The sequence below is a fragment of the Myotis daubentonii genome, chromosome 20 (assembly GCF_963259705.1).
Source record: "Myotis daubentonii chromosome 20, mMyoDau2.1, whole genome shotgun sequence".
NCBI classification, from domain to species: domain Eukaryota; kingdom Metazoa; phylum Chordata; class Mammalia; order Chiroptera; family Vespertilionidae; genus Myotis; species Myotis daubentonii.
In genome coordinates, this window is record NC_081859.1 from 3,887,781 (window position 1) to 3,897,832 (window position 10,052).

General features: G+C 52.6%; 1 protein-coding gene across 2 annotated transcripts; it reads right to left on the reverse strand.

Moving 5' to 3' along the window:
* Nucleotides 1–617: 617 nt before the first annotated feature.
* Nucleotides 618–9,996, reverse strand: C20H1orf131 (chromosome 20 C1orf131 homolog). Of its 2 annotated transcripts, XM_059677473.1 has the most exons (8): nucleotides 9,809–9,996; nucleotides 7,856–8,199; nucleotides 4,431–4,487; nucleotides 4,159–4,267; nucleotides 3,610–3,705; nucleotides 3,407–3,493; nucleotides 2,368–2,420; nucleotides 618–1,259 (listed from the first exon to the last, which is right to left on the reverse strand). In XM_059677473.1, exons 1-8 carry the CDS (start codon nucleotides 9,891–9,893, stop codon nucleotides 1,125–1,127), a joined length of 966 nt encoding a protein of 321 aa, XP_059533456.1. In that variant the 5' UTR covers nucleotides 9,894–9,996; the 3' UTR covers nucleotides 618–1,124. The 2 variants fall into 2 exon arrangements, with proteins under 2 accessions (XP_059533456.1, XP_059533458.1); XM_059677475.1 differs by lacking the exon at nucleotides 4,159–4,267 and having other exon boundaries at nucleotides 9,809–9,994.
* Between the last annotated feature and the right edge of the window lie 56 nt (nucleotides 9,997–10,052).

The following is a 10,052-nucleotide window of genomic DNA, read 5'->3' on the forward strand; positions in this document are numbered from 1 at the left end:
GCCCGGAGGGGGGGGGGGGGCGGGCTTTTTCTAATTTTTGTATCGGTGCCCACAGCCTTTGTATTTTTTGGATTGCAGACACTGTGTTTTCTGGTCTTTGGGGGTTGGTGGAACTTTGTGTACTGCCTTTTGGAAAACCTGAGTTTTACCACGGTCTCAGCAGATTTGAAATAAATTCTTTTGACACTGCCAGCAACTGAAAGACGAGGTGTGGTCTGTGATGACGGCTGGGCGCGGGTCTGCCCTTCCCCAAATATATAAAAATAATTGATTTCAGAGAGGAAGGGAGAGGGAGAGAAACATCAATGGTGAGAGAGAATCATGGATAGGCTGCCTCCTGCACGCCCTCCACTGGGGATCGAGACTGTAACCGGGGCCTGCGCCCTGACCGGGAATCGAACCGTGACCTTCTGATTCACAGGTTGACGCTCGGCCACTGAGCCACGCTGGCCGGGCTGAGGACTTTTCTGAAATGTGCCGCAAGCTGTGAGAAGCCCCAGACGCTCTCAGCCAGGGCGAGAGGCTAAGAAACGTGCTAGCTGCTCGGGGGTTGCCTTACGGGACTGGCGGGCGCTTACACGTAGGTTCTAGGACACGAGTCCAATGCACCTGCTATCTCAGTCACGGCCACACACGCCCCAAAGGGTGAATTTTATTTACGTCCCTTCCTGTGAAGTAGACTTTATACACTTGAGCCTGAACATGGAAGCTGCTTTTCCCACAAAATAACTTGACAAATGACCACATTGTTAGCTTTCACGATACAGTGACATCGAGTCATTTTTAGAAAATTAAATGGCGACTGAAAGCTAATTATTAGCCCTTACAAATCAGTACATTCCTGAGAAATCTTCTTACGAGTAAATGCACAAAACACCAGTGACAGTGACACTCGAGTGACGCGCTGGGAAAATTAAACGTCTTCTGCCAGGTTCACTTCACATGCGCACGGCGCGTGGTTGGCCCGACGTGGCCCCGCAGACACAGAGCCCAGAAGCCTTCCTGGTCCTCTCTGACTTTCCCTCAAAGAACAGTCACGAAGCAGGAAATAGTAACGGTCTGGAGTCCGGCCGGCCCAGCCTCAGTACAGGGCTTCCCGCCCCGCTGGCTCGGCAGCAGCTCACTTAGCCACGCGGGACGAGTTTATCTTCCTGATGTCGACGTGGCTCAGGATCAATGTCCCATTTTTGAATTTTCCAACCTGGCCAATCCGTCCACTTGACAAAATGCTGGGAGCTGCTTTCTTCTTCTTGGATTTCCTACGTTTAAAGAGAGAGCGACCCTTTAGTACAGTTCCTCATGTTGTGGTGACCCCCAATGTCATTGTTACAAATTGAACATCATTAAAGCAGTGATTCATCACAAAAACAATATGTAATTATGGATGTGTTTTCCCATGGTCTTAGGCGACCCCTGTGAAAGGGTCGCGACCCACAGGTTGAGAACCGCTGGTTTAGAGCCAGGCTCAGAGGGTCCCTGCACCACTGGCCAGACCACAGGATGGCTCCCGCAAAGCCCCGCCTCCATGGTCTTCCCTGGTCCCTCAGACACGCCAACTGCCACAGGGTCTCTGTACTGGCTCCTTCCACTTGAGCTTTCCAGCGGTCCCTCCTCTTCCCCCAGGTGTCACCTCCCTGTCACCTCCTTGGACGGCATCCGGCCTGCCCCCAGGCATCTCCTTTCACAACGCTGCCTCTCAACCTCTCACCGGGCGGAGCGGAGATGCCAGGTGGCACCCTGCACTGTCTGCTGTATGTTTTGGTGTGTTTCCCTCACCACAGTGTCAGGGCCTCGAGGGCAGGGATGCCTCCAGGTGCTCATGGCTGCACACCTAAGCCGCCTACATGCCTGGCACGGCCACGACACAGGCCAGCTGAAGGCGAGGGCGAGTTCGCTGGAGCCCAAGAAAGAGGCTGAGGTAACAGGAGCCAATTTTGAAACAGAAGGGGGGGGGGGGGGGGAGGCACTAGAACAAAAGCTAAGAAACACCATAAGCAACACCATCAGTATCAGTTATTAGATCACGGCGCTCTGCCTGGAGGCCAGCCACTCCCCACGGGACTAGGGCGGAGGTCACACCCGCAGGGGACAGGGGACAGGGACAGGGGACAGAAGTCTCTGTTGGAAATGTCAACCTCAGCGTTTCCGCTCATCACTCGGTGCGGATCTTTGGAAACAGGAGACTGGAGAAGGTTCCCGATCCAGTCCTGAGGTCGCTGCTCGAGGTGGGCAGCTGACTCAGTCCTGCCTTCCCCTCACAGGGGAGCCCTGGGACAGGCTGGACCCCCAGCGACCCCTGGCTTATCCCCAGAACTCAGCCACAGCTTCCCCACGCCGTCCGCCCTCCCGCCGTGTGGTGTCACTCACCTGTCCTCCTGCCCTTTCCTCTTCTTTTTCTTGAAAATGTCTGTGTCCTGGGCCTGTTTCAGAATTTGAGACAATATATGTGTCAGACACAGCAAGAGGTCTGTGATCAAAAGCCGAGATGCTATTATCTCAATGCTTTTTGAGTAGACACATTAAAAAAAGACTCAAAGTTTCTGCCTAAAACACTTTTGAGAGCATGGAAGGCCTTTCCAGAGAAGACGGACGACAGAAATGTCCCCTCTTCCGCCCTGGCTGGTTTGGCTCAGTGGAGAGAGCGTCCGCCTGCAGACTGAAGGTTCGATTCCTGTAGGGGCGCATGCCCAGGTTGCGGGCTCAATCCCCAGTGTGGGGTGTGCAGGAGGCAGCCGGTCAATGATTCTCTCTCATCATTGATTTTCTACCTCCCTTCCTCTCTGAAGTCAATACAAATATATTTTTAAAAAAGAGAGTAAATGCAAAAGCTATTAAAAAAAAGTCCACTCTCCATTTCAGATGAAAAGGAGTAGAACACCCATCCCCTGTGCGGTTTCAAAGCCCCTGTGCACTGACTAACACCAAACACAAAAGAACCGAGTACAGGAAACCGATGAACGCAGCTGACAGGATCTGAACAGGAGTTTGTGACTTCAAGCAAACCGCCATGCAAATACACCAGATCACTTGGCTGCATTACAAAATGCTGCTGACCTGAGGAAGTGGATTTGGTCCCTTAACTGTAGAGTCTAGACCAGTGGTTCTCAACCTTCTGGCCCTTTAAATACAGTTCCTCATGTTGTGACCCAACCATAAAATTATTTTTCGTTGCTACTTCATAATTTAATGTTGCTACTGTTATGAATCATAATGTAAATATCTGATATGCAGGATGGTCTTAGGCGACCCCTGTGAAAGGGTTGTTTGACTGCCAAAGGGGTTGCGACCCACAGGTTGAGAACCACTGGTCTAGACCTTTCCAAGCAGCTGGGCCCAGCAACCACTGTGACAAATGGCCACCACCTTTCTGTTCTGGCTTTAATGAAGGGAAGGCCATGACACCTACCATTCTCTTTTCCTCTTCCTTGGCTGCCTTTTTCTCTTTGATCTGCTCCTGCAAAACCTTGTAATTCACGTAACTCTTCTTGGGAGGCTGCCATGGAAGAAAAGGGACACGTCATCACTTTGTATTCTGCACCCATTTCCCAGCGTCCCTTGCCCTGGCTGGCCGCGTCCTGCCTGGTGACAGGAGGCCGAGCAGTCCCTCACCTGTGCGCCCAGCATGACCGCACGCTCCCGTTCCAGGACTCTCTCCTTCCCTTTTCCGTAGCCCGTGATCCCAAACCGGTGCACCTCCAGCCGAGCCTGGGGACAAAGCACAATCAGACCCAAGTGCTCCCCACAAACTCCCCAGGAGAAAGCCACGCCCATCGGGGATGCGTTCTGGAGACCACGAGCTGGCGCCAGATACTCAGCGACGACAGCCCACAAGACGCTGTGATGGTTCAAGGAGCTGTGTGGGTCTCCTGCAGTGGCCGCCCCCTCCCGACACCGTCCCGGGTTTAATGAGGACAGCGGAGGCAAAGCGTGCTCTCTGCACGAAGGAGGGACAGGAGCAGTGAATACAGAGCCTGCAGCTCTCTGAGGCTCTACCACTCCCGCCACCCTCAGAGGCAGTGATTTCCACTTAAAGGTCCCTCCCCAAGCATCCCTACTTAGACTCAGAAACCACTAACGGCAGCTTTAAACACAGATCCGTGTGTGTTTTTTTCTTCTTTAAAAGATAATGTAGAAAGAGGGAAAGTCACCTATACCCACTCTCAGCAGTTGAATTACTTGCTCCTGTCTTTTTTCTCACGCGAGCTTGAAGCCCGTTTATCATCACAGAACTCGCGCATCCCTGCTCTTCCTGCTCTCCGCTGCAGCACTGGTGTTGTGACAGAAAACTATCTTGTTTCAGATGAACGGGCGGTTTTCAAGCGAGTGGGTGCAGTGACATGCTGAGCCATTCCCCCAACCCCTGGACGTGTTAACAGCCATCGTTTTTGGCAGCATAAAGATGGAAAAATTAGCAATTTCAAAACACATACCTTTTCTAAGTTAAATTCTTGTACATTCACATCTTTCTCCAGGATACTAGTTTTGGTCTGAAAAGGGAAAAACAATTCTTATTAAGATCATCTGTTACCACATCATTATAATCTCTAGCACCGACGGAGTGGACATGTTTTAAAAGGCCTCGAAACTGGGCCCAGATGCCTAAATGCCAAACGATGACACAGGCATGTTGCACAGGACCCTGATTAACACCTACTTATGCTTCAGTGACGCAGTGGTTTTACATGTTTTGATAGACTTGGCATGTCTTCTTGAGTATAAACCACTTCAACTAGATGACTTTCTTCCCAACAGGCAGCTGACATGGGATCTACTAAAGAACAGGGTGGAGCCCTGACCGGTGTGGCTCAGTGGATAGAGCGTCGGCCTGCGGACTGAAGGGTCCCGGGTTCGATTCCGGTCAAGGGCATGTACCTTGGTTGCGGGCACATCCCCAGTGGGGAGTGTGCAGGAGGCGGCTGATCGATGTTTCTCTCTCATCGATGTTTCTTACTCTCTATCCCTCTCCCTGCCTTTCTGTAAAAAATCATAAAAATATATTAAAAAAATAAGAGTTTAAAAAGAAAAAAAGAACAGGGTGTAGACCACTAAGGGTGACCTGGAGACGGGAGGGTTTCAGGGTCAAGGCCAAGGGAGTGATCTGGAAACAGCGGAGGTCATGAGGGCACAGAGAACCAGGGCAATAACGTGGGAAAACGCTCTGCCAGTGAAGGTGCTGGAAAATGCACTCGAGTTATTCCAAGGACAGAGCGGCCAGGCTAGCCTACAGTCCGTCTCTCTGGTGCAGTAGCTGGGAACACAGCTTTCACGCCAGGAGGCCTTAGGCCTGAACGTGAGCTCTGGCACGGACCTCACATCCACAGAAAATTCTCAAGCTTTTACGTCTCCGAGAGGCAATGCTGCAAGGATTCTGCAGATTATACACCACGTCCAGTGGGATCCCAGACAACAATCCATAATTAAGCACATTCGTTCGTATTTCTGTAGCATCTATGAACATTCATGCCAAATGAATAAACAAAAATAATTCTTAAGCCTCATATCAGTTCAGGTCAGTTTTTGCTGCCAAATAATTTTGTACCAAACTTAAAAAACGCCCCACTAACTTGTGATGTTGAACGTTCTGGGGTTTTGGAACGAGAGGTTTGAGACTGTGGGGTTACTGTCTGAATGCAGGCCGACGATTTAAAAGGCAGACAGGTGCCATCAACTGTGAGATAACGCATTAGCTAATGAATATAATAACCACTTTAAGTAAATAGTAAGCACCCAGCAAACATGAGCAGTCCATCATATGCTCAAAAGCAGCCTACCTGGACCTCAGTCCAGGCCATAGGAGCCAAGATCCCTTCCGCTCTCAGTGCACTGTTCTAGTACATTTTTTGCTAATATGTTTTTATTGACTTGAGAGAGAGGAACATTGATTGGCTGCCTCCTGCATGCCCCCTACTGGGGATCGAGCCCACAACCCAGGCATGTGCCCTGACCGGGAATCAATCCAATGACCCGAGTCACAAGGGGCAACGCTCAACCGAGCCACACCAGCCAGGCGATTACTTCTCTTACGTTTTTCTTACTCCTTCCTACGTAGGCCACAGAAGAGGCTAAGGTTCATGAACGGGGCAGTGATGGACGGACGTGAGGGGTGGAGAAAGGGCACGAAGACATGGCCGGAAGGGCCAAACAACACTCGGACCATTTTAAACTATAAATGACACTTCCTGAGAAGCGCCGTTACTGTCACCCCCTGGCAGTGCTGCAAGGCCCTTTAGAGAGTGGGCCTGCCACTCGCTCCTCGAATCCCAAGCCCAGGCCACTCCACCGGACGGGGACCCCTGCAGGAAGTCCGGCCTCAGTCCCCTCCTGCCTCGTTAGACGGAGCTGACGAGCCGACCTGTAACCCACTTACTGGGCAGGGGGCACAGTGATCTTTTCTTTAAATTGATTTCAGAGAGGAAGGGAGAAGGGGAGAGAGAGAGAAACATCAGTGATGAGAGAGAATCATGGATCGGCTGCCTCTTGCACGCTCCTCACTGGGGATCGAGCCCACAACCCGGGCATGTGCCCTTCACCAGAATCAAACCCGGGACCCTACAGTCTGCAGGCTGACACTCTATCCACTGAGCCACACTGGCTAGGGCCAGAGTGACCTTTTTAAGTTATAATCCACCTCATGCCCGTGCTTAAACTTTTTTGGTGGCATCGCATGTACTTGGCACTAAAAGCTGAGGGCCTCGCCATCGCCTGCGGGACCTGGCAAGGGCTGGGCAGCTGCCTTTCCCAAGCTCACACCTCCCCTCCGTCCTACTCCCTCTGGCCTTCCAGCTTCCAGACCCAGCGGGCCTTTCCAGACCTCGGGGTCCTTGCCACACAGCCTTCCCTCTGCCTCAAGTACTCGTCTGGCTCCTGTCACAAAAGCCTTTAACAGGGCAGTCGGTCTAATGTCATGTCCTTGGACCTACAGCCTTCCTTCAGAGCGTTTATAACTCTGTTTCGTGATATTGTTCATTCTCCTGGGGTTCGCCTGCCTCCACCAGCAGACGGTACACTCCCGGAGGGCAAAGGACTGCACCTCATTCCCTGCTGATCTCCTGGGTCTGCCCAATAGCAGGCACTCAGTTATTTGTGGGTAAATAAATGAATGGATAAGCGATCTCTTACCTACTATTCCTGTCAAACTACTTCTGTGGTCCCTACTCTATACGTGGGCAGGATTAGGAGCTTCCTTTGCCAGTTAGACATTGGTAAAGGCTAAAATGCTTAACAAATGGTGGCCAAGCCTGGCTGAGCAACCATACCTCTCCCACGGACTGAATTTCAAGCGAGACTTACCAATTGTCTAAGAGAGATTGCCGCTCAGTAAACTCAAGCTGCTTTTCACTGCTGGGGGCAGTCAGCACATCCAGGCAGCTCCCCGGGGAGGGGACCCCTGGGCACTGCGCCTGGGTTCCTCCAGTCTGCCCAGGTACCTGTTCCCCTTGCCCATTCTACTCTGTATCCTTTTGCTGCAATAAATCCTAACTGTGATATGCCCGGCTAGTGTGGCTCAGTGGATTGAGCGTCATCCATGAACCAAGAGGTTGTTGGTTCGATTCCCGGTCAGGGGACGTGCCCAGGTTGTGGGCTTGATCCCCAGTGTGGGGCGTGCAGGAGGCAGCTGATCAATGTTTCTATCTCATTGATATTTCTCTTTCTCTTTCTCTAAAAAAAAAATAAAAAAATCAATAAAAACATAACCGTGATAGTGACTGCATGTTGTGTCCCGTGAGTACTTTCGGCAAGTCCCCCAGGCTAGGGTGTGGTCTTGGGGGCCCCTGACATCGCCTATAACGATATTCACCTCGTTCCACAATATCAGGGTTTCCATCCCAGACACATAAACTAACCAGCTCACTACCTTGGCGTTCTCATCTTGATCCGGCCTCTGTTTCCTTTTCTTACTCCGGCTGTGGAATTCCACCACTTCCACCGGCTCTCTCCTGTTCAGGGGAGAGGGCGATGCCGCCGCCCGGGGGGCTTGTGGCCCTGCGGGGGCCTCCGGGGGGGTCACGGAGGGGGCACATCGCAGCTCTTCCCGGAGCTCCGAGAAGAAGTTCGAAGCCCTCTTCCTCGGGCCTCTTACAGGAGCACCAGGTGGGGGAGCGGGCTCGGCCCCCAAGGCCACGGGGGTCCCCGCATCTCTCTTCTTGTTTTCCTTTTTCTTTCGGATCCTTTTCTGTTCCGCTTCATCTTCTGTCTCTCCTGTTTGCTCAACCACAAGGAGGAAAAAGACATTTTTATTTTTAGCAACTGCCCATATCAAATCATGTGAATGCACGTATAGATGATATACATCGCCACAAACATGTGGATCTACCTACAAAGAAAAAAAACAAACTTGTTTTTCTTCAAAGAGGGTTGCATTTGCACCATTTAGAGAATCCAACACGCCACAGGGGCGATGCTCAACCTGGGTAACAGTATGTGTGACTCTGACTCTCGTTAGCGTAGTCATTTTAGTCTTCACCTCGGCTGTTCCTAAGCCATCATGGCAACAGTCCCGGACACGGACCCACGCCGGCTCACGCTTTGTAACTCAAAATGGCAGCCTGTTTTTCTTTTTCACACTTTCTAGGGTTATAGGTGAGCATTATAGTGTGCTAGGGTGAGGGACTGCGGCATGGAAGGGTTACAGAATGTTACAGAATGTGCTACGGGGAGGAAATGGGACATGAGAAATTGAATGTACTGGGAGGGGAGACTGACGTATGGAGGATTGTGTCAGGGTTAGGAACCATAGAAGAAAAATTGCTAGATTGTCTTAGAAAAACAATGTGTTATGATATGCTCCAGCCAGGTGTGACTCTGTTTACCCCCCCCCCCCTTTGTGCTTATGAACTTTCTGTGAACTTCTAAGAAACAGCTAATGGAATGCTTTGTATTTTTTTCTAACACTGTTTTGCTATAAAGGATCATACTGCACCCTTGATCTCGGCCACATGCTCCGAAGCTCCCAGAGGGGGAGACAGGCGCTGTGGTCAGCTGGCCAGTTTAATAAAGGCTCTTAAATTTAAATTCTGAGTCGGTGGTCTATCTCGCTGAGCCAACCCTTAACAATAGTTTTTCTATCTTCTTTCAGTTACGAATTAAGATGAACCTGCCTGGCTGGGGTGGCTCAGTGGTTGAGCGCCGACCTGTGAACCAGGAGGTTCGATTCCTGGTCGGGGCACATGCCCGGGTTGCAGGCTCCATCCCCAGTGCAGGAGGCACCCGATCCATGATTCCCTCTCATCATGGATGTCTCCCTCTCTCTATCTCCCTCTCCCGTCCTCTCTGAAATCAATGCAAATGTGCATATATTTTTAAAAAGACACTAATGACTGAAGATTCTCTTTGGCGCAGGCAGGAGAGATGCCACCCTCCTGCCCTGGGGCAAGCTCCGCAGAGCGTGGGGAGTTGCCTAGCAACGTCCCAGGCGGTTGCCACATTAAAACCGGAGTTTTATTTCCCTTCCCTCCCATCGAGATAAACGAAGGAGAGCGCAGGTCGGCCAACTTAGGGGACAAAAGGTTGGGAAAACATTCTCCCCCGCCCACCCCACCCCACCCCCGGAGAGGGGACGGCCGGAAGGACGAGGCCCCCGCGGGACCAGGCGGTCCTAATGCCGGAGGGTCAGCTGGGCCCGGGGAGTCCGGGGCGGGGGTGCTCAGGGGCCCGGAACAGTGAAAAGGAAAGAAAAAAGTGAAAAGGCTGCGGCGCCGCCGAGGGGTGCCGGCTCCCGGGAACCTTTGACCCCGAAAGCGGAGGCCCGCCCCGCCGGCGGCGCCCCCAGCCCCTCGCTGCCCACGTGGGCCCCGAGTCGCCCGCTCACCAAAGTCGTAGAGGTTCTGGAGCACCGCGTCCAGCAGCTGGCGGGAGGGAGGCGGGGAGGGCCCCCGCCCCTGCTCGTGCGCCATCGCGGGGTCGGGCTCCTCGCGACCGACCCCGGGAGCCCGCGGGTGCGGGTTGCGCGCGCGAGGCGCCCTCACTTCCGGGTTCCGCCGGCCGCGCGCGCGCGCACCCTCACTTCCGGGTTCCACTGAGCGCGCGCGCGCCGCCGCCGCAGGGCCCCGCGC